The sequence below is a fragment of the Balaenoptera physalus genome (assembly GCF_965194825.1).
Source record: "Balaenoptera physalus genome assembly, chromosome: 11".
NCBI classification, from domain to species: Eukaryota; Metazoa; Chordata; class Mammalia; order Artiodactyla; family Balaenopteridae; genus Balaenoptera; species Balaenoptera physalus.
This window is the reverse complement of record NC_138896.1, coordinates 23354100-23377122: the sequence shown is the minus strand read 5'-3', so window position 1 is coordinate 23377122 and position 23023 is coordinate 23354100. Positions and strand designations below refer to the sequence as shown.

The 23023-nt window shown below is 49.0% G+C and overlaps 3 protein-coding genes across 16 annotated transcripts; all 3 read right to left on the bottom strand.

Annotated features, from left to right (window-relative positions):
- Positions 1-15: 15 nt before the first annotated feature.
- On the bottom strand, positions 16-3755 carry LOC309638930 (uncharacterized protein C6orf136 homolog). Of its 2 annotated transcripts, none has more exons than XM_082415489.1 (6): positions 3522-3755; positions 1800-2201; positions 1427-1515; positions 1051-1251; positions 394-463; positions 16-315 (listed from the first exon to the last, which is right to left on the bottom strand). In XM_082415489.1, exons 1-6 carry the CDS (start codon positions 3591-3593, stop codon positions 202-204), a joined length of 948 nt encoding a protein of 315 aa, XP_082271615.1. In that variant the 5' UTR covers positions 3594-3755; the 3' UTR covers positions 16-201. The 2 variants fall into 2 exon arrangements, with proteins under 2 accessions (XP_082271615.1, XP_082271616.1); XM_082415490.1 differs by lacking the exon at positions 3522-3755 and adding an exon at positions 2992-3349.
- A 211-nt stretch (positions 3756-3966) lies between these two features.
- On the bottom strand, positions 3967-16261 carry ATAT1 (alpha tubulin acetyltransferase 1; the record flags this gene model as incomplete). Of its 12 annotated transcripts, none has more annotated exons than XM_082415424.1 (13): positions 16109-16261; positions 15573-15633; positions 15368-15459; positions 15187-15247; positions 14950-15063; positions 14660-14761; positions 9946-9991; positions 9758-9826; positions 8093-8164; positions 7678-7921; positions 4812-4924; positions 4678-4720; positions 3967-4324 (listed from the first exon to the last, which is right to left on the bottom strand). In XM_082415424.1, exons 1-13 carry the CDS (start codon positions 16213-16215, stop codon positions 4150-4152), a joined length of 1299 nt encoding a protein of 432 aa, XP_082271550.1. In that variant the 5' UTR covers positions 16216-16261. The 12 variants fall into 12 exon arrangements, with proteins under 12 accessions (XP_082271550.1, XP_082271554.1, XP_082271555.1 ...); XM_082415428.1 differs by having other exon boundaries at positions 4812-4891; XM_082415429.1 differs by having other exon boundaries at positions 4812-4888.
- Positions 16262-16736: 475 nt separating this feature from the next.
- Positions 16737-22768, bottom strand: MRPS18B (mitochondrial ribosomal protein S18B). 2 transcript variants are annotated; one of them, XM_082415501.1, is made up of 7 exons: positions 22621-22768; positions 21332-21440; positions 21127-21224; positions 20618-20686; positions 19218-19284; positions 17891-17950; positions 16737-17304 (listed from the first exon to the last, which is right to left on the bottom strand). In XM_082415501.1, exons 1-7 carry the CDS (start codon positions 22696-22698, stop codon positions 17009-17011), a joined length of 777 nt encoding a protein of 258 aa, XP_082271627.1. In that variant the 5' UTR covers positions 22699-22768; the 3' UTR covers positions 16737-17008. The 2 variants fall into 2 exon arrangements, with proteins under 2 accessions (XP_082271627.1, XP_082271628.1); XM_082415502.1 differs by lacking the exon at positions 20618-20686.
- Positions 22769-23023: the final 255 nt, after the last annotated feature.

The following is a 23023-nucleotide window of genomic DNA, read 5'->3' as shown; positions in this document are numbered from 1 at the left end:
CATGGAAATTCCATCTCATATATTCACTTAGATTTTATTATTTACAAGTTAAATTACACAGCAGCTTTACACAGCATGAGATGGAAAGTAAAGAAGGAGAGAGAAGAGGGGAGGAAGCTGGCTCCTGAGGTCTTTGGCCACCTCCACCTCCTCCTCTTGTGCGTAGCAAGTCTTCCGTGCTGCCTCTGCCCCAGTTCCTGATCAGCCCTTGGAACACAGGTGTAAGTTGGGTTCTGGCTCCGACAGCCCCAGAGCCACCAGGGCTCCCACTAGCAGCTTCTTCACGGGCGTTGGGGGTGAGTGTGAAGGCATCAGCTGCAGGGAGAAAGGTTAATGCCAGCTGGTGGGATGTTCTACCCCATCACCCCACCCCTACCCAGCCCTAGGACTCACTTTGTCTAGGCGATGGCGACAAATGAGGCCTTCGGAATTCAGGTAGAAGGTGGAATAGGCATCATAGGTCCTGGTGAAGGGAGAAAGGCTCACTGAGGGAGAAGGGGACTGGTCCCAAAGTTTAATTCAAGCATTTGTTTAGTAGTTCCTAAACTTTACTACATATTATATCACCTGGGGATCTTTTAAAAATCCTGAGGTTGTTCCCTGGCCCAATTAAATCAGAATGTCTGGCACCGATATTTTAAAAAGATTCCTGGATGATTCCACTGTGCAGCAAAGTTTGGGAACCACTGGTTTGGGCTGAGCCTAAGAATTTCTTGGGATTCTACTCTGTGCCAGAAATTTACCAGGTACTTTACCTAAGGTTGTGAGGCACCACTTATGAGACAGGAATTTTCACCTGTTCAATAAGTATTTGAGTACCTACTATGTGCCAGGTAATGTACGTGAAGAAACTGAGTTCAGAAGCTTCCTAATATATTCAGAGTCCCTATTTTTTGTTAGATTAAAGTAGACAAAAAAAAAAGATCCTGCCCTCAAGGAGCCTGCGGTCAAGTCAGGGTAGATCCAGGATTGTCTAGAAGACTAGACCATAGATTCCCAAAAGGGTAAGATTAGGAAATTGTAGTGTGTTTCTTTTCTCACTTCTCTTACCGGTAAAGCTCTTCCTTGTCACGCTTATAGAAACGCAGAAAGAGTAGGTGGATGGGCAGCCCCACAAGCCGCCAGCGGGCTTGCAGGGTCCAATTCTCAGGGTGGCGGGTCAGCTGTAGAACCTCCAGCCGAAGCTGTGCAAAATAGTTCCAGGCCAGGAAGCGGCAGAGGGTCAGTGACAGGATGTACCATGTCCGGCCTCTGGGAGGAAGGAATGGGAAAGAAATCTCATGATGGCAGAATCAATAAACCAAACTGGTATCTGACAATGGGATGGGGAGCAGCAGTGAGAAGCAGCCTAGGACATTCTCTAATAAGTGAAAATAGCATTGGGTCCTTTTCCTCCCCAAGGCCCTACCCATTCGTAGATTCTCACTTGGTACGCATGTTCAGGATCTCATTGATGAATTCCACATCCGATGAGTAGAGAGTGTAGTCGTGGGAGTGAAGGAAGAGACTGGGAAGCTAGGTGGAAGAAGGCATCAGACCAGGAGGAAAGAAAAGATGATCCTATTTCTCAGTTTTCTATATTTAGTGTCTCCTTATTCACGAGTGAAAGGTCATCTCATCCCATGTTTAACTTCTCTAATCCAAACTGAGGGGCATCTTTTCCTTGGGAAATGTTTATAACATATTTCTATGCCCGTCTCATGGTTCCCAGAAAGAATCCAGTTGACTGACTCCCTATTTTTAAGAATTACCTACATCACTTCCCATTTCGGACAAAGGCCACTTCTGAACTGACTTACCTCTTGTCTCAGTCTCTCATACATGACAGCCAGGTGCTCCTCCATACTCGGATCTCCTGATGGAGTGGCAGGGGAAGAGTGGGCAGTCCCAGAGGCTTGGAAAGGTATCAAAGCCCCAGGACAGGGGCAGGGAGGTCCCTCAAATAGGCTCCTAAGCCCATCCAGGCAGCCGCTGTGTAACTCAGGTCCTGGTCCCTCCTCCCCCTTTCCTGGGGGGAGAACCACCCATGGTGAGGTGAGGGCTTGGACCTGAGGGAGAGGTAGTGGGGGAGCTCGGGGAAGCAGCCGGGTGGGAGGGCTTGGGGGTGGGGGAGACCAGAAAAGAGGCAGAGGTGGAGAAGTGGTTGTCATGGAGTGAGGCCAAAGAGGTGGGAATGGTAGGGCCCGTGGAGAAAGCTGGTCCTAAGGAGAAAGAACAAAAGGGAAAAAGATAAGAATCCAGCTGCCTAATGCCCTGCCATCCAAACTGCCCATTAACACGCTTCCAGTCCCACCTGGTCCTTCTGACAGGAGAGATGGAACTACTAGAGGGAAAATTCATCTCCATCTCTACTTAAAACAGAAGGAAACACTTTCCTGTGACAAAAGTACAAATACCTCCCCCAAACATTAGCAAATACTTTTAGATTTGTTTAAGATTCCAAACCTGTTTGGGGGCAGGTCTGCCTCTCTTACAGCAAGAATCATAAGAGTGCATATTTGAAGAATGAACAAATGAATGAATAAGTTACAGGTCTTGTACTGTGGCCTCTAACACAACTCCACGAGTGTGTGAAGCAGAGGTTATATAGAGAAAAGAACATCCAACTGGAACTAGGAGACTTTTGAGTTCCAATTCTATCATGTAACCTTAGGCACTCTCATTCCCTCAGCCTGAGTTTCCCATAAATGTCCTCCTATAAACGAGGACGATGAAACCACACTGAGTTGTTATGAGAACTATATGAGATAATAATTGTAAATAAAACTTTGCGACCTGTTAAGCAGTAAGCTCATCACTCGGGCTCCTCTAATGACACGAAAAGGCCCAGGAGACTGTTAAAGGCTGGACCTCATGCCCCTGGTTTACTGATGTCGAAACTGCGATGAGGGAGAGGTCACCCAAAGCCAGGCCTGACCCGAGTCCCTCCGTTTCCAACGAACCCCCCCGAGGGGACTCATTATCGGGAGAGCGGGCGGGCCGCGCGGGTACCTCTGTCCCCAACGGTGTCCCGGAGGCGCTGTCTCCGCCGGGGGCGTGGCCATCTTGCCCGCCCGGGCACAGGGGCCCGAACAGGGTCCACCCGGGCCGGCCTTCCCGCCGGGACCGCTATCCGGGTGCAAGATGCGCGGGCTGCAGAGCGCGGCCCGCAGGTCTGTCTGGTCGGCTCCCGGGAGGCGCCGCGAACTTCTCCGCCCCCTGCCCTTCAAATCACCTCCAGGCACAGGTAACCGCGGAAACGCGGGCGAAATGCGGACGCGCCCCACCGCCCCAGCTTCCAGCCCCCCTGCCCCCGCAGGCCTGGGAGACCGACGTCCCGTGCTCTACAGGGCAGGCGGCGCCGCCCTCCGATCCCCACGACCCCTAACCCCTAAACGCGCCGCCCCGCACAGGTGGGAAGGAGCGGTGGGACGTCACTGCGCCTGCGCGAAACGGGGCGCGCGCTCCGCCCCACACGCCGACTCTGGGGAGGGTCTCTCCCCGCCCCCTCTCCTTCCTTCCCGCTTCCCCTCTGCTCTCACCTGGGGACGAGCCTGGTAGGCACGGAGGCAGGGGCCGAGGCGCCGGGCCGCCCCCCGGCTGGGCTGGTACATGATCTTCCGGGAATGGAGACAGCGCCTCCCGTGTCCGGCCTCCTCACAGGGGTGAGCGTGCCCCGGAGCCGGCTTCTTGAAGGGGAAAGGAAGGGGGGGGGTGAAGGGCTGAGGGGAGGGAAACGGAGATGTTGCGCGCTTGCGCACTGCGGCGGGTTCCAGGGAGGCGGTGAGGCGCTGGGTCTGCAGTAAGTGCGCCTGCGCTCGCCGGTTCGGAGGCTGCCTTAGAGCGCTTGCGCAGTAAATTAGCGGCCTCGAGCACTGCTCTCACCTGTGGCGCTTGCGCAAAAGTGGGCGATGATGGGGCTGAACGGGGCGCGCGAAGAGTGACGGGTGGGATTGAAATAATGACAATCGCGGTTTTCAGTAACTCTCGTGATAAAAATAAATACTTTATTGCTGTGGTTAAAAATAAGATACAAATGACTTGGCACTGATAAGAAAGCCTGTCGAATGAATGAATGAATGAATACATCCATTGTGAGGGCGGGCTTTGGCTAGGTCCTGTGTGAGAGAGAAATAATACTGACTTTGAAAGTGTGACAGGGGGCTGCGGTCACCAAGGCCTGGTGCTGCGACGTTCCTGCAAGTTTCGAATGAACCTGGCGTTGAACATGTCCCCGCCCATTGTCCAGGACTGGGCTGGTGGAGCCTGGGCCTGTGGAGGAACTGTGTGCATGGGTTCCTCCCCAGACCCATGCTGTGACAAGACCTGCTCCTCACTGGCAGACCTAGTAGGTGGGAGGGAGATGGAGAGTGGGTTACAGGGGTACTAAAGGGAGAATTAAGATCACAGCTTCTTAAAGGGCTGACTGGCTCTTGTGTAGAGGACGTATGATGGGGTATGAGGCTGGAACAATCAGTGCTATGTCCAAACCTGAAACCCCTCAGAGACTGCCAAAGGGAAGCACTCGAGTCGAACCTATGGGGAAAGAGGCTTGTAGGGTGTTAGGTGGAAGGCTTTGCGGGAGGAGCTGGTGTCCAGTTCAGAGAGTGGGATTTAGGAGGAGGAAGTAGTTGAGAGTGATGTTAGGAAAGGAGTCAGAGGTGGTGCGAGGCTGGTAGGGGAGGGGTCAGACCTCACCTATTCTCTGTTTCCTGCTCCCCCTGCTTCAGTTCTTGGTTGCCTGTGGAAATACCAGGCATGTGCATGGGAAGGCTGGAGTAGGTAGTGAATATGGCCTACTTGATTTGAGGATAAGGAGATGAATAACTTACCTGTATTGGGGGATGAGGAATTCAACCGCCCATGGCGGCTATAGCTGCAGCTTTGGGCTACCAGCCCTGGGGGAGTCCTGCTGTAGAAGAAATGTGAGATGATGGGGAAAAGGCTACAGGATGAAAGATGAGTGGGTATGGAGGAATCAGAGGAGAATAATAAAAGGAACAGCACAGGAACAGAGAGAGGGGTAGTTATCATTCCTGTGGGATTTTAATCTAAGTTGTGCCCCAGAAAAGGGAAGGGAGCTCATTTTATACCCCAAGATTTTCTGAAGCAGTCCTGACTTGCTGCTTTATTACTCCTAGTTGAGGTAATGTGTTAAAAGTAAGGCCAAATGTGCTCCAGATCATGTCATAAAAACAAATTCAGGGGAATTCCCTGGCGGTCCAGTGGTTAGGACTCCATGCTTCCACTGCAGGGGGCACAGGTTCGATCCCTGGTTGGGGCCTGGTCGGGGAACTAAGATCCCACAAGCATGTGGTTCGGCCAAAAACAAACACACACACACACAACCAGATTCACATATATGCAAAAAAAATTTTTTTTGTCGGACCAGGTGCCCTGATGTTTGGTTTGGAAAACATGATTACCTTAATTTTAGGATACCTCAGCCAGAGGGATATAGGGAGTGGTAAGGCTGAATTTAGGAAAAGGACTGTCTTGAGAAAGAGATCCAAGGGTTTAGTGAGGGAGAGGCCAGGAAATCATCGGGAAGAGGAATTCAGGAAACAATTAGGGGACTGTTATCAGGAGGCAATTAGTGGATCCCAGAGATGTTAGTAAATCTTAACATCTCAGCAAGGGCTGGCCTGGGATAAAGGGTAGAAGTGACTAGGGAGAGCTAGAGGTTTCTGGAGAGAATGGAGGAGTAGATGTAGAAGGCTACACAGAGGGATCCAGCGACTACATGAGACAATCCGCAGAAGATCCCACAATGAAGATGGGGACAGGCAGACACCAGATCCTGCAAGGGGAGCTCTAAGACTCCTTGCTGGAAGATCTGCAGATCTCAGAGGTGAGGGAGAGAGAGGGACAGAGGTCCTGAGATCCCAGGAAAATAAGGGGTGATGCACAAACGAGGCTGAGACCTTAAGGTTTGTTTGGTGTTTTTTTTTTCTTTTGTAGTTTTTATCATTGAAAATGTCCATTTAAAAAACACAAAAGAATTCACACTTTATTCAGACAACATTGAGAGGGAGAAGAAAAAGGAGTGAGTCAGAAGAGAGGGAGATCCTGCTCCCAAGGGTTTGGGGGAATACAGTAGGGGTATCTGAACTAGCACACATCCAGAGGGTAGGGAGGGGGAAGGATGTTCTATACCCTGGGTATGGAGCAGGGAAGAAGGTTCTTGCTATGGAGGAAAGAAGAAAGGAAGGCCAGAGGAGGAGTTCCCCCATCATCTCAAGACAATCTCACAAGACAGGAATCTATCAGTATCTAGCGACCGGGGAGGGATGGCTGTGAGAGGGTATTCCAGGAGCTAATAGAGCCTTGAGACTCAGGCTTAGCTTCTGAAACTTGGCTAAGGGTGATCCTAGGGTGGTTGCTGGGATCTACTGCCAAGAAACAAACTCCCTCACAGAACCTGGACCCAGGGGAAGTGGTGGTGTCTGTAGAATGGGGCGAGTCTAGAGCCTCAAAGCAGACATCAGCTTGGGGGTCCCCTGACAGATACACATACACACAGCATGTGGAAATTAAGAGTTTGGCAATGTTGAGTGGATCCCCTGGGGAGCTGGTAAGTCCCTGTCCTACCTGACTGGACTGCTCTGAAGCAGAGCTCACTCACTGGCTGGCGTCAGCAGGCTGATAGGGTAGCTGTGGTCAGTAGCACGAAGCAGTATTAGAGCTACCAGGAGACAGTGTAGTGGGACTATAGGATTCATTCCATGGACAAGACTCTTTAAAAGGTTTCCCTGGTAGAGGAGGCCCTTGGACCTTCCATGGTGTTCTAGAATCTGACTGCAAGCAAGACTATGCTTCTCTGGATAATTAGTAGGAGCCGCCCAACCAAGAAGTCTGGCAGCAAATGGGCTGTCTGTGGGAGAGTGTTCAGAGCCCGATTAGGAGAGAGGGGGTGCTTTCTATGGTAAGAAAAGCTACAAAGCATTAGGCCATCTGGGACCCTGACAACCCAGTTGTCCAAGAAAGGGGAAGAGGGAATCCTATGGGCTCTGTCAGGTTCCCCTGGATGTTGGGGGATACAATGGAAGATCCGGTCTGGGGTTCTCAGGGAGGGGGGTCTCTGCCCTCGCCAGGTCTCCCAGGGAGGGGAAGGGCTTAGCTGTCTGTCAGTATCGACTCTCATCAGAGCGGGGAAGGGAGCTGTGGAAGGATGTTATGGACAGGAGGAGGGGAGAGGGGAAATGGGGGGGGGAGAGAAAAACAGAAAGAGAAGTCAGAGGTGAAGAGAAAGCTGGGGAGAGAAAAAAAGGAGAGGCCCATTCTCTGCCTGCTGGGATGGGCTCCTGCCACACAAGGCACTGACCCAGGGCTGGTGGCTCCCCAAACTGTGTCAGAGATCCTGCCCCTTCCCAGCAAATGCTGAACCTTGATTTCCCCAATCTTAGAGGCTCAGTCACCCACCCAACGGATCTGTGTTCTTCCTACGCTTCCTCCCAGCTCTCACTTAAACCAGAGTCCCTAGACTCTACATAAAGTCCTATTCTGCTCCTTCACTGTAATTTATTTCCAGACCACTCCCATAAATATTTTCCAATATATTCTTCTTGAAAGGTTTCAGGACTCTCCAGTCCTCCTGTCCTATTGCTTCATGTCTCTGATGGATTTACACTGCCCTCTGCCATTTCTAACACCCTGTCTGACAGTTGTGACATTCCCTAACCCTCCAGCTCCTATTACCTGGTGCGGCGACGCTGGGCTGGGCTGCCCCCTGGGTCAGTAGCAAGCAGAAGGCGGGCGGTGGGGTGCGGGGGGCAGAGGCGCAGGGAACGCAGCAGCTCCTGCTCTGGCACGAAGGGGCGGAGGGGACCCCGTTCTGGTGAGTTTCCCAGGCTGCTGGAGCGCGGGGGTGGGTGGGCTGGAGGTGTAGCACGGCGAGGGGCCCTGTTCAAGGGCCAGGGAGGCTCCACAGCTACCTTCAGAACTGGGGAGAGGGAGAAAAAAGAGCAAGACAGAGAAGAAAAAGGAAAGGGAAGAGAGTCATGACAGCAAAGATTAGAGTAGAAAAAAGAGAAATCAGAGCCTTTAGAGAAAACAAATCTTTCCCCTGGGTTAAGGCCCCCCCCCAGGCCCAGACCCCCTACCCCAGTCTTACATTCTCGGTCACTAGAGGAGTATGGCTTTATGTCTCCCTCTGCTCTCTTGGGTGGCAGCTTCCTTGCTGGAGCTGGCAGTGGAGAGGACACAGGCAAGGTAAGCATTAGGAGGCATACTGTGCACCCCTTCACTACCCCCACAACCCCAAACCTCTGATCCCTGACACCACAGTTCCTCCGGGGAAAGGAGACTTCAGCTCCACTGCAGAAGCAGCTCTGTGGCACTGCCATCACACCAAAAGGGAATTCGGGGGGAAGGCTGGAGCATTTTGAGGAGAGCCAGAAGGAGTAGGCTGAATGCAGAGTTGGGGGGAAAGATCTGGGGGAGACTGTGGGGCCTGGGAGACGCAAGAGAAGGGCAGCCAAGGGAGGCAAGCTCTTACTGTCAGTGGGCGCTGTCAGGCCCCCCTGGGGTTCTGGGGCAGTGGAATGGTCCCAGCTGGGCCATCGAGGACCCCAGGTCCCTCTAGACAAGATGGACAAAGCCCTTGGTTAATCAGGAATTGCTTTGGAGAGGTCAGGGGAGGCTGGGGTGGGGCAGAACCTCCACTTCCGGAGCAAAGATAGAAAAGAGATTTACGTTTTATAAGGGGAAAAAAAGGATGAGGAAAAAACACAGACACCTGGAAAGGAGTTACCAGACAGAGTAAATGGGAGGCTCACGGACTGTCCCAGCCCTGCCTCCCGCCTCCTCACTTCTCCACTTGCCCCTCCCTTTCCCTCTCAAGAGGTTCTTTCTCCATCACGCGTGGCAAATGAGAGACTGCCCAGCGGATCCACTTAAACTTTAGGGTCCCCTCCCGTGTGGACCTGGTCCTCACCGTCCTTGTTGGCTCTCTCTCCCTCTCACAGCTTTGGTCAGCAGGAGCTAGATGGGGGAAGCCTTGGAAATCAGAGCCGGTCACGGATATGAACTGCCTCTCTGTGCCTGACACTGGTAGATGCTAATCACTGGTGACAGATTGCTGTCTGGGTGGTGGTTACTCTGTTTCCTGGCCACGGAGGAGGTGAGAGAGCTAGCCAGAGAGCCAGCTCCTTCAGGAAAGGGCCCTCCTGTGCAAGTGCACACAGCTCAGCCAGCAGAAGGCTGTGCCCCTCGGCCTTGAGAAGGAGAAAGGGGTGGGGCTCAGCCCAGCAGGGAGCATGTGCGTGGATGAGGATGGAATGCGGAACCTGGGCAGCATTTCAGTACCTCCTAGGTATGGTTTCTCCAGATCAATTTCATTATTTGGTTGGAAATGTTATAAATTCTGAGTGTTATCTTCTAAAACTAGTATTTAAGCTTTGGACCATTCATGTCACTATTCTATGACTGGAAATGGAAGGGCTGACTGCACTTGCCTGTCCCTCACTGGCTGACAGAAGCCTGAGGAGTTTATGAAGGAACATGACTCTGGCCTATTTTGATGGGCCTGAAGCAGCAAGAGGCTCCATCAATGTCAACTGTCAAACAGGCTCCCAATGAGCTTGCTTAGTTGAAAGTCTTGCCAAGTATAAATACACTGAGCTCCCATGAGGGCAGAGGACATGGGTAATGTCTGCTGGGGACTTGGGTTGCTTTAGAATTCTCCCAAACTGCCCACAGATTGCACTGAGTTCCCAGTGGCCTCCAGAGTGACTAGTCATCACAGCACTACAGATCCACCCATTCAATGCAGCTTTACCAGCAGGCATAGGATCAACCGCAGCAGCACAAGAGTGTCGAGTTGCCCTCAGAGAGGTAGCAGGGGGCCCTGTGAGGAAGGAAGCGGTGGTGCCCCTCAGTGAGGGGTCCAATGGGACCAAGAATCCACCTCCTTCCTTCCCCTCACCCCAACTGCTTGGCCAACACACACAAGGTGAGAAAACTTACGATGCTGATGGGCAAAGAATCCTTCGAAGATCACGAAGTTGTTCACCTGTAAGATGAAACAAGTGAAATATATATGTCCATTCAGCCACTCAGCACATACTTGCGTACAGAACCCTGTGCTAGAAAAACCACAGTGGGAGGAACAAAAGCCAGCCTTCCTGTCCTTGTTGACAGACTCAGTCAAAATCTCAGACCCTGACAAGCTGATCCTAAAGTTGAATTGCAGAGGACCTCGAATAGCCAAAATAATCTTCAAGATTAACAAAGGAATAACAAATTTGGGGAGGATTCACACTTCCTGATTTCAAAACTTATTGCAAAGCTACAGTAATCAAAATAGTGTGGTAGAGGCACAGGATAGACATATAGACCAATGGAATGAATAGAGTTCAGAAATAAACCCATGTCTGTGGTCAGTTGATTTTCAATAAGGGTGCTAAGGCCATTCAATAGGGAAAGTATAACTTCTTCAACAACTGGTGTTTGGATAACTGAGTATCTACACGCAAGATAATTAATTTGGACCAAAAAATAGCTAAAAATGGATCAAAACTAAATGTAAGAGCTAACACTATGAAACTCTTGGAAGGAAACATTGAGGAAAATCTTGATGACTTTGGACATGGTTTCTTAAATATGACACCAAAAGCATAAGCAACAAAAGGAAAAAATAAATTACACTTCATCAAAAGTAAAAACTTTTGTGCGTCAAAAGACACTATCAAGAAAATGAGGGGCTTCCCTGGTGGTGCAGTGGTTGAGAATCTGCCTGCCAATGCAGGGGACACGGGTTCGAGCCCTGGTCTGGGAAGATCCCATGTGCTGCGGAGCAACTGGGCCTGTGAGCCACAACTACTGAGCCTGCGCGTCTGGAGCCTGTGCTTCGCAACAAGAGAGGCCGCGACAGCGAGAGGCCAGCACACCGTGATGAAGAGTGGCCCCCACTCGCCACAACTAGAGAAAGCCCTCGCACAGAAACGAAGACCCAACACAGCCAAAAATAAAAATAAATAAATTAAAAAAAAAAAAAAGAAAATGAAAAGAAAACCCAAGAATAGGAGGAAATATTTGCAAATCGTATATCTAATAAGGGTATTGTATCCAGAACATAAAGAACTCTTCCAGAACAAACAGACAAAAAACATAATTTTAAAAATGGGCATAGGGCTTCCCTGGTGGCACAGTGGTTAAGAATCCACCTGCCAATGCATCAGACATGGGTTCGAGTCCTGGTCCAGGAAGATCCCACATGCCACGGAGCAACTAAGCCTGTGCGCCACAACTACTGGGCCTGTGCTCCAGAGCCCGCAAGCCACAACTACTGAGCCCGTGTGCCACAACTACTGAAGCTCGTGCGCCTAGAGCCTGTGCTCCACAACAAGAGGAGCCACCGCAATGAGAAGCCTGCGCACCGCAACGAAGAGTAGCCCCCGCTCACCGCAACTAGAGAAAGCCACATGCAGCAACAAAGACCCAGTGTAGCCAAAAATAAAATAATAATTAATTTTTTAAAAAAGGCAAAGACTTGAATAAACATTTCTCCAAAGAAGATATACAAATGGCCAATAAGCACTTGAAAAGATGCTCAACGTCATTAGTCATTAGGGAAATGCAAATCAAAACACAAAGAGATACAACTTCACAACGATTATTATGGCTATTATAAAAAGAAAAAAGAAAAATAAATTTTGGTGAGGATGTCAAGATACCAGAGCTACCACACATTGCTGATGGAGATGTAAAATGTTGCAGTCATTGTGGAAAAACCGTTTCTTAGTTCCTCAAAAAGTTAAACACAGGATTACCATATGACCCAGCAATTCTACTCTTAGGTATATACCCAGGAAAACTGGAAATATATGTGCTTGGAGACATGGCTTGCCCAAAGTCTAGTAGCTACAAGTGGCAGAACTGGGTCTCAAATCCCAGACTCCTGATTCTAGTTGAGGCATTTCAGCCAGGAATACAGTGTAGTCATTAAAGGGGGCTATAGGTTCAAATTCAAGCTCTACCATTTATTAGCTGTGCAAACTTGGTCAAGTCACTAATCTGTATAAACCCAAAATGGGGTCAATAATGGCAACTACCTCAAAGACATGTACAAGGATCAACAGAGAGAATGCATGTAGATACCACACAAAGCTCATGAAACATCAGTTGTTATTGGGTTGGCCAAAAAGTTCGTTCAGGTTTCCCAGACAGATGTTACAGAAAAACTGGAACGAACTTTTTGGCCAACCCAATATTATTTACACTCTATACTGCCCTGCTCTTACATGTTACCTGGGTAATGCATTTGATGCTGGATACTGTGTTCCTTCCGTTGCTCTCTGCTGCCTCTTAATGGAAAAATGATGTCCTACTCTGGGAGCACATTCTAAGGAGACCCTGTCTATCTCCTGCCTTCACCCTGCTGTAGTGTCTACCAACCCACCCACCCTCATCCTCCCCCAACAAGCATATGCCCAGCACTCCAGCCAAACAAAGCTGCTTGCAGTGCCCTGAAAGGTAGATTAATATCTCTCTGACTTTGCTCGTGCTGGTTCCTACATGAAAAGCACCTTAGCCTGCCCACTTCTGTCCACCTGACGAACACCTTTCAAGATTAAGATAAGCCTAACTCACTTTATGCCCCCTCTGTAAGCACACCAATTAATCATGTTACAAGGGATTAACTGTCCGTGCTCCTACCCAAGGCTCGCTTGTCAACCCAATCCCAAGCCCACTCAACGACATTGCTTCAGCAATTCTTCCCACTTTCTCTGACATCATCAGATTTTCTCTCTACTGAGTCATTCTTATGCTGTTCATTTTTATGCAACTGAAAAGAATCAACCCTCTCTTGATCCATAACCCCCTCTAGCTCTTGCTCTATTTCTGTTCACATTAAAGCAGCATTTAAAAGAGTGGCCTATTCTTGCTGCCTCCAGTTCTGAGCTTCTCAATCTCCTAAAGCCACTCCATCCAGGCTTCCACCCACCAGTGTGCTGAAACCGCTTGTCAGGAACACCAGTGGCTTCAGGAGGCTAAATCCAATGGTCACTTCTCAGACCTCTTCTTACCTCAGTGATCAGTAGCACTTGACTCAGTAAGCCATTCCTTCCTTTTGCAAACACTTTCTTCACTGGCCTTGCAGGTCACTTTACTTCTAAGTTTGCATCTACTTCACTAGTCACTCCTCAGCTGCATTTGCTTCTCCTTCCTGACTTTCCAAGAGTGCCCAAGGGCTCAAGTCCTTGGACCACTTCTTTATAGATACTCACTCCATGGCGGTTTCATTCTGTCTCACTGCTTTCAGTACCCTACGTGTGGTGAAAACTCTCCACCCCAAACCTCTTCTCTGAACTCCAGGGAAGTAACCAACCTGGACTCATCACGGACATCTCCAATTAACATATTCAAGATGGACTCCTACTATGTTCCCCCAAAGCTGCTCCACCTTCCATCAGTTAATGCAATGCCATCCTTCCAAGTGCTCAGGCCAACAACTTTGGGATCACCCTTAACTCCCTCTTTTTTCTTCACAAACAATCTATCAAGAAAAATTATTTGCTTTAACTTCAAAATGCCTGCAATCTGACCACTCCTTACCATCTCTACTGCTACCATTTTAGACTGAGCCACCACCATTTTTCAGCAGGATTGTTGCTTCCTAACTTGCGTGTACCCTCACCCCTCTACTACCTGTTCTTAACAGGCAAAGTGCTCTGGTTTAAAGTAAGTCACATCATATTCTCCCCCTGCTCAAACCCCTCTGATGGCTCTCCTTTTCTCACTTAGAGTAAAGGCCAAAGTCTTTGCAATAGCCTATAGAATCCTAAATGTCTTTCCTCCCCCATTACTGCTCTGATGTCATCTACCAGACTCCCCCCTCACTCATGCTGCTCTAGGCACACCAGCCAATTTTCCAGGCGCACTCCCACCTATGGCCTTTGCACTAGCCGTTCCCTTTGCCTGGGATGCTCCCCCTCCAGATATTACTTAGCTCATAGTCTCACCTCTTTAAGTTATTGCTCAAGTGACACTTTCTCAGTGAGGCCTTTCCTGCTTATCCCATTTAAACCTGCAATCCCACACACTCCCATCCTCACCATGGCACTCCCAAGCCTTCTTACTTGCTCTCATTTTCCTAGAGCACTTATCATCAATCATAGTATATAGTTGTTTATTATGTTTGTCTGTCTCCCCAAGTAGAATATAAGCTCCGTGAGAACAGAGACTTTTATCTGTTTCATTGAATAAAGTCTTTCTAGAGCCCAGAACAGTGCCAGCTACTCTAATAAATATATGTTGAATGAATGGACAGCATTAGCACCATTATATTGCGTCTACTTATAAACAAACCACCTTGCCCAAAATAGACCAAATCTCCCTGAGGACAGGGAATGTATATTATTCTGAGCCCTTACTAAATCTTGATAGACTAGGTAATGGTCTATGTGAAAACAAGGAGATGGAAATGAGCTGACTATGTTTGGGGCATAAACAGACTTTTGGGTGTACACAACAGCCCATGATGAAGAATAAAAATAGATGAGAGTGAAACAGCTGCAGGATGAGAGATGGTACCCTGCCCCCCAGAACTTAGCTGTATAAAATAAGTCCTATATAATGGGGAATAAGGAGTGCTTGGAAGGTGCCATTTGTTTGCCTGCAAAAAATAAATAAATTCAGTGGGAATGCTCAGTGGGGTCTACTCTCTGAAACCTCTAACCTGTGGGACTGTGGTCTCCAGGTTGTAGTGTTTATTCAGGAACTTCAGCAGCTTCTGTGAGGGTCGGTCAATAGCCAGTTGGTGTGGTTCAACTCGCTCCTTCTGCAGGGAACAGGAGACTCAGGGTAGGAGCAGGCATGGGCAAAGCAGGCCAACAGGAACCCAGTCACCTGGGAAGGATATGGGAACATGGGGGGTGGGAGGGTGGGGAGGCAGGGCCTCTGGAAGGACTCAGGACAAGGGGCCTTTGATCTCCATTTTGGATGAACTGGTGAAGAGATAAATAATACCTGCAACATATACTGGAAGAGTTCTCGTCCATGGCCATGGCGTTGAAGTGACTCATGGATGTAAAAGTCCAAGATGCAAAGTGGTTCTACCTCATTGTGAGCCTCACGGTCATCCTAAGAGGTAAAAGAACAACAAAGACCTTCTAGGACCCAGACATCATTGCCACCTTCCAATCTCCAGCACTTCTGTTCTCAGGAGCCAAGGCATATGAACTTTCAGTTTCCAATGACACTCACCAGTACAAAGAGTTTCTTATATCCAACTTTAAGGAAGCCAACAATGGCTCCTTTTCCAGCCCTGTAGAATGGGGAAAATAACAATAATGAGCAGCTATCTGGAAGAGGTAGAGTCAAAATAGGGAGAGGGGCTGGGAGAGGGAGGAATTAAGTATAGGGTAGAACGGTATTTGGCACTCACAGTCGAGCTGAAGTATCTTTGAGTATATACATAACGTGGCGGTTACTCTGCATCCTTGATGCACTGGTGATGGGAGCAGGAAGATGCTGGGCCTGCCAGGAATTTGAAGACAGACTTTCTACAAGTCCCTTCCACAGGACCCAGGCCTCCCTTACCAACTGTCCCCAGAGAGGCCTCCCTTTATTCCATGCAGACTCCCCATTACCTTAGCAGAAGCCTTGCCCAGTTCATCTACAATGGTCATAATTTGCTGCTGCAGATCAACACTACAGAAAGAGAGGAGATCAAGAGTCAGATACTCACTGAATTAGAGGGTCCTGGGCACTCACTCCCTGGGAATCTGGGCGATAACCGCAACCCCAGTTCAGTACTTCAGGCCCTCTGCCTTTACCTTGGAATCTTCCAACCTGATTTCCCGCCCCACTCTTCTGGAACCCAAACTTTTGCCACACTTCCTTTCAGTGTGGTACACTCCCTCCTCCCTTGAAGTTATTGTGGGGAAGCAGGAAGGGCAGGTCAACCACATCCTTTGGTTGGGACCACCATGGGGCCAAGGGATGAAAGGTGACAGATTCAAGCCCCAATCAACCCCACTAGTTCTAGGATCAAAGGTCACCAAAAAGGCGAGCCAGGACATCAAAAGGAGCAGACACTAGTCAGTGAGAAGGGGGCGTGGTGCCTGGACCAGGTTTCGAGAGGAACCGGGAGAGAAGGGCCGTGGGGGCAGGTTTGAGATGTCACCGGGCCGGCGTTGTGGTTCCGGGTCGGCGGGCCGGTGGCCGTAGGTGCTGGTCTAGCACCGTGATCCGCTCCGGGAGCAGCGCGTCCACATCGAACGGGAACTCCATGGCCCATTGTGCGCGGCCAGACCCGCCCCACGCGACGTCACTTCCGCCCCTCCCACCGCAATCTTTACTTCCCCTGCCGCGCCCCCGGGTCCCTAGGGGAGTCGCCCCACCACCCCCCCCTTCCACCACCACCGCCCCCCACCCACCACCTGCCAGCATCCCGGCAGCCGGCCCGGAGACCCCGTTCTTTTTGCCAGACCAGCTGTCACTGAGCAACGCCACTCATCCCATCCGCGCCTCCCACGGCAGCGGATGCCATAGCAACGCATTTTTCTTAGGCCTAGTGTCTCATTCTCCAACCCTTTAGCCCCTCAGTGAACAGCTGGGTATGGTGGGAACACTGTGCATCGGGCACAGGGGGGCACAAGCGATCATCACATAATGGCACAACTGCTCATCCCAGGTGGCTTCTGGTCCCGAGTGCACTGGTCGGACTGGCTCAAGCCTGACCACTCCTCTCCCCACAGCAGCACCCACTGCCCCCCAATCCTCCATAGCATTCATCTGAAATGCAGCCCAGAGACAGGATACAGCTTTATTGTGGAAAAACCCAGTTGGCACAGGTCTGAAACAGTAGCAGAATGTATAGCCCATCTATTGACAACATATAGGGGCTGGGGCTTCTGATACACATCTGTACTGCCCTCCCTCAGCCTCGGATGTATTTATCCCTTTCACCAACAATCATTTCCTTTCTCTGGCCCTGGGCCTGCCACTGGCCACAATGTAGACAGCTCTTCAGGGTGAAATACTGTGTAACGGACCCTCCGGCTCCCTTCCTAGTCTACAGCTCCTACAGAGCAGTTTGGGGGCCCGCCTGCTCAGTGGAGGAGGCTTCAACTGGGGCTGTGAGGGGCGCCTTGGGCATTGACTCAGGCGGAGGGCCACTTTCTTCTCGGAGATGGCCCTGGTACAGCCGACGAAGGCGGGACAGCTCTCTCTCTGGTGGCTGTTTCCAGCTGTACCATGGGTACCAGGGGTCACCTGAAACCAGAGTGGGAGCTGGCGGAGTGGCACTCACAGCTCCATGAGAGGTACTGAAGTCAGGGTCCCGGGGTTCAACCTGGGGAATGTGGTAACTGAGGAGACCTGGGGGATTAAAAAAAAGAGAATGCCAGGGAAGGGAGGAAAGGTACTTCAGATTAAGACAGATAATAAGAAAAACGACCTATAAAGGGAGGGAGGGACCAGTCAGAGCCACTGGGTACATTTATGCATGTGGTATGCTGCACAGAAGCAACTGGCCAAAGGGGCAAGTGTGGGCTGACATGCTGCCCAGGCTCTTGCCTGGCAAGCTGTGCAGGCCTGTGCCAGGGCTCTGAAGCTGCATCTGCCCTTAACAGAGGGGTACCTTTTCCTAATTTGTGCAAAAGTGTCATGGAGCCCAGAGTCAGAAATTTATACAAAGCTCCTCCTATGATTTAGACATGGCATTGGGACAACATTTATAAAATAAGAAGGCAGAGAAAGAGGAAGAAAAAGGGGACAGGGCAATGACAAGATAAGAGACTCAGGAGAGGAAACAAGGGACAGTGGAGTGATGAAAGAAGAGATTCTTTGGAAGAACATGGGTGCTACCTTCTCAGATAAGTGGAAGCATTTATATCCACCCTCCAGCCCTAAGTCACCTTCCTTATGCCTGACAAAACTGCCCTGTGCCCCTTCTCATGCTTACCATGATCCCTGGCTTTCTGGATGGCCTGGGTCAACTTCTTGTGTTGCTTCATACAGACCCCTGTTAAAAAAGGTAACTCAGAGATCATTTTATAAGTCACAGTAAATAAAGAACACAACTGCTTCTACATGGTGATAGAGGCTTAGATTTGGAAGACCTAGCTCTACCTAATGACCCCATTCCCCTGACCCCTCCGCAAGGCTCGGTTTCCCCTTCTGCCCAGTGGGACGAACCTTCTCTCTCTCTCTGAGAACCAGGATGAAGACTTAGGAGGGTCTAGCCACTATAGAGAAGCCACTTAACGGTAAAGGTTTCAAGACAGGGAGCAGAACACAATTCAAAGGGCAAGTGTGGTTAGTTAAAGGGCTGAGTTGGACAATCCACAGAGAAAGAGTCAATAAAGGAAGAATGGATTTCAGGTCTGGGCAAGACGATCTGAGAAAGTAGCAAAATAGTCCCTTCAGCCTTTTACAGCTTGACTATAGAATTGTTCTTAAAACTCCTTGGGAATTCCCTGGCGGTCCAGTGGTTAGGGGCTCTGTGCTCTCACTGCCGCAAGCCCGGGGTTCAATCCCTGGTTGGGAAACTAAAATCCCACAAGCCGTGCGGTGTGGCCAAAAAAACCCACAAAAAACCAAACTAAGCCAAAACAAAAACAAACTCCTTGACAAACCAAACTCCACGGATCATGCTACCACGCCACAAAAGGGTGGACTCCGATTATTCTTTGCAAATTTATCTTGCTTTGGAGCAGGGGTTGGCAAAATGTTCTCTGTACAGGGCCATATACTGGAGGCAATGTGGCATATGTTTTAGGCATATGTTATAGTCTGTCTCAGCTCCTCAACTCTGCCATTGTAGCCTGGAAGGAGTTGTAGACAATATGAAAATAAATGAACATGACAGTGAGCCAGATTTGGCCTGTGACTGTAGTTAGGGAACAGATGTAATCTTGAATTAGTGAGCTTACACCAAATTTGGGGAATCTAACTGAATTGTCAATGGAATAAAAGTAAGGTCAATTTATAAGAAAGCCTTCCGTAAAAGTGAACAGACCCTATAGAAAGGAAACAATCAGCACCATTTACCTTTTAACAGTTCCATTTAGATAGTTTGCTTATACTGGTACTCGCCTGTATCTTTTGTCCACATGTAACTGTTTTAGCGTGTGAGTATCCCCATTAGGCCAAGATTTCCAAAAGGTTCCATCACATTTTTTAGGCCATTAGTAGGAACCACCAAATAAATACCTGTTGTCTGTCTTCATAAATATAAGAAGTGCTGTAAGGAAAAGCTATTCCAGTGGTGACAGGGATGATGGGCTGACCTGTATATGGAGCATGGAAGATGATACCCGTGTGGGCGCAGACAAACTGTTCCAAGAGCTTCACGTTCTGTAGGAAAAAGTGGTGGAGAAACAAGAGAGAGGGAAGGGAAGGTAGCAAGACGATTAGAGACTAAAAGTGCACAATCCCTGCACACCCACACAAATGACCTTGACCCGTCTACATCTCTCCAGGTGCTACTTTCCTTCAGGTCCTGGTTTTAGCCCCATCCCTTTACTGAACACATTCTTGCAAACTTTTTCCCTTTCCTGGCCTTCCAACCATTTCACATACACATCCTGCGTTTTGTCACTGAGACTCACATAGAATTCTCTTCTGCAGGGGTTAGGTTCTAAAGTCAGCCCTTCATGCAACAAATTAGGGACAGTCTGTTGGAAAATCCCTGAAATCACCCAGAAAATGTAGTACGTGTTATAATGTACACTTACAAATGATTAACTTATATAAAAGCATGGTATATGTAATGTATATGTTTACTAAAATCAATTTTAGAGATTTAATTATTAGAATGACTCCCAGCCAGTAATTAATCACAGGTGGTAAGACTCCCAAAGAAAAAGCAGGTATATCTGTGGAGTGGAATGGCAGGCAGAATCATCTTCACTCTTCAATCTGTAATCTTTCTCTCTCCCTTAGTCATGTAATTTGTTATAAACTGTATACAAATGATTATAGCCTTTTTTTGGTAACCAATTATACACAGCTGAAATTGAGAAGTATCTTCTGGACTCCTCTACAACCTGTATCAGAAGGAGCCTGAGAGCAGTCAGACACCCCCATCTGCTGATTGATTGACACATGAATGCCCTCTGACTTCCCTGATGACCAGCCATTCAGCTTCTGCCCTAACACCTTGTAATACTGCAAGCTCGGAAGGGCACTTTTCCATTATCATCTTTATAAGGTTTTTGAATCCTTTAAGGAACAAGTTCTGTCCTTCTCACAATGAAGGTTTTTTGAAAAAATAACTAGATTATACCTTGCTTCATGTATCTGCCCTCCAGCCCCAAGTCTCAGCATGCCACCAAACATCAACATGACAACGAAATAAAGAAAATCTCAGGAAAAAACTAGTCCAATCTACTTGCTAACAACTGTGATTGATATAAATGAACCTTTGGGCATTGCCCTCACATTAGAAACAAGCATTTCTCTTGCCAATTTAGACTGTAAATTTCATAGACAAGAGATGAAACTTTTTGGTAAAACCCATAGTAGAGCGCAAAAGGCTAGAAGGAAGAATGTTTTTATATTACCAGACAGTCAATACAAAATGGACTTTAGGGGCACCAGGATATGAAGAGCGGGGCACCTAAGGTAATCTCTTTAGCATTGCAAAAAAGTCTCCAAGTCTTTATCCTGGAGAAAAGATTCTCCTTACCCTAAAGTCAACGTGCAACTTCTGATCCCGGCAGATGGGGCAGGGATTCCCAGCAATTTTATTTCCACGCTGTAGAGAGAAGAAACTGGCAGGTGAAGCTGTTCAAAGCCCTGTCAGAAAGAGTGCTGCTGGGGACTTCCCTGGTGGCACAGTGCTTAAGAATCCGCCTGCCAATGCAGGGGGACACGGGTTCGAGCCCTGGTCTGGGAAGATCCCACATGATGCCAAGGAACTAAGCTCGTGCACCACAACTACTGAGCCTGCGCTCTAGAGCCCGTGCTCCACAACAAGAGAAGCCACTGCAATGAGAAGTCCATGCACTGCAACAAAGAGTAGCCCCTGCTCCGTGCAACTAGGGAAAGCCCGCATGCAGCAACGAAGACCCAACGCAGCCAAAAATAAAAATAAATAAAACAAATAATAAATTAAAAAAAAAAAGAGTGCTGCTGCCGCTATCACTATGGCCTCCAGCCCCACTCCACATCCACGTGCCACACTCAGAAACTCACAATACATGTCTTTCGAGTCCGCTGTGGGGGTATTCCACCTTTGTGGTTGCGACGGTAGTCAGCCCAGACAGGGCGAGAACCATAGCGGTTCTGGTATTCTGAAATGAAAGACCATACAAGTTATTCCTGGGTGGTGGTGATGGGCGGGTCTCTGTCCAGTTATTTCAGACCTCACTTGACCCTCCCCTTCCCCATTTAGAAGTACCTTCTGAGTCCAGATATTTCCAGGGTTCATCCTTATAAGGGGAAACGGGAACTGGGGGCAAAGAATCGTCCTCAGGGGGGGCTTTGGTGCAAAGAGTCTGGAGGGGAACCTATAAAAGGAGGAGCAGAAGCGAAATGAGACAATGAGTTCAAGGACAAGACCTGATTGGTTTGCTGCCCACACTTCAGGGAGAAAGGGGAAGGCACGCCCACTGTGTAAATGAAATACAGCAGGAATATGCTGTATATGGGAGGTAGTATTTTGTGGGAGATTAAGTTTACATCAACAACGACTATCCCTACCTCCAACTGGATCTTGAAAGAAAAGGTAACATTAGAAGATAAACTAGCACAGGTGACTGGGAAGCAAATTTATTTGAAAAGACAACTCAAAAACCTGGCATGTATAAGGCATTCATGTTTTCTGGGATGAACTCAGTCTACTGGAGGAAAAGGGAGAATGTCCATCTTCTTGGAATTAAGATGTGTGGCAGGAAGGGGATGCAAAGGACATGCGAGTCTCCAACTCGATCCAATCCAATCACTCAGTTGCCCAGCCTTCTAAGAAGTTGAAGGTCAACATTCCATATGGCAGAACAAACTTGAGTCCTAACACTACCTCTAAAGCTACCAGACCTGTAGTTAACTCTGTGGTGACCCCTGTCACCACTTTTCAGTCCCACTTTAGGGACTGGCAGTTGGGCAAGCCTTCCCATCTCACCCTGCCCCACCAAGAATCTGCCCTGCCCATAACCTCCAGGGTGGTGAGTATGTGAGGCTGGAGGGAAAACTCAATCCAAAGTTAAGCTCTCATGTATGCTTTGATAGGAAACTGATTTAGTGAGATAAAGAGCCAAGTAACTGGTCCCAGGTCATGAGAATGTATCCTGGCTTTACTGGAAGATAGTAGGGCTGGTAGAAGTTAGTGTCCCTCAACCCAAGAACACTCCCTGGCATCGAAGATTTAGACACCACCTGTACAGTTGACAGTTGGTTTGTGTATGGCCAAGAAATCCATTCCACCGCCTAATTATTCAGCCGAGATGGAAACTTGGGAGGAGGAGGACATCCAACCCTTGCTCTTTACCCTCGACTCGAGATTAGAAAATGTGCGCTGTATTGAGGAATGAGAAGGGAAGGAGGAGGGTGGTAGAAGCAAAGCGTTGCCTTGACAGCCAAGGCAGAAGCACTTGGGAAGGCCTCCGCTCCTGGATTCCCAGCAGTGGAGCGACGACCTTGAAAAAGTACAACCAAATTTGGGGTTGTACAAAATGTGCCCCAAGGAGTTACCTGAACTCCGTAGGCACCTCTGAAGGGCGAAATGCTAGGAAGGCGCCTCAGCAACACGTTCAATATGGAGGCAGCCATCTTGACATACGCACAAAGCAGGAAAAGCGACTGCGCATGCTCCAGGAAATAGATTAGGGTAGGGCCAAGGACGACCCCGCAGTGCGGAAGGCGGCAGCGCATCTGCGTCAGGACGGAAGCGTGAAAGGGGAGCCGTAGGGAGAGGCCAATTTCAACTGCGTCACTGTCGAATTCGGCCTCAAAATTGCGTTTTTGCTGAACCAGCCACTACGACTCTTAGATCCCATTCTTACAGTTTGTATTTTAAGCAATTTTTAAGTCGATTTTGACCGAGATCCTCTCACTGCGCATGCGCCGGTCCGATTCTACCAACCTTTGGTGAGAA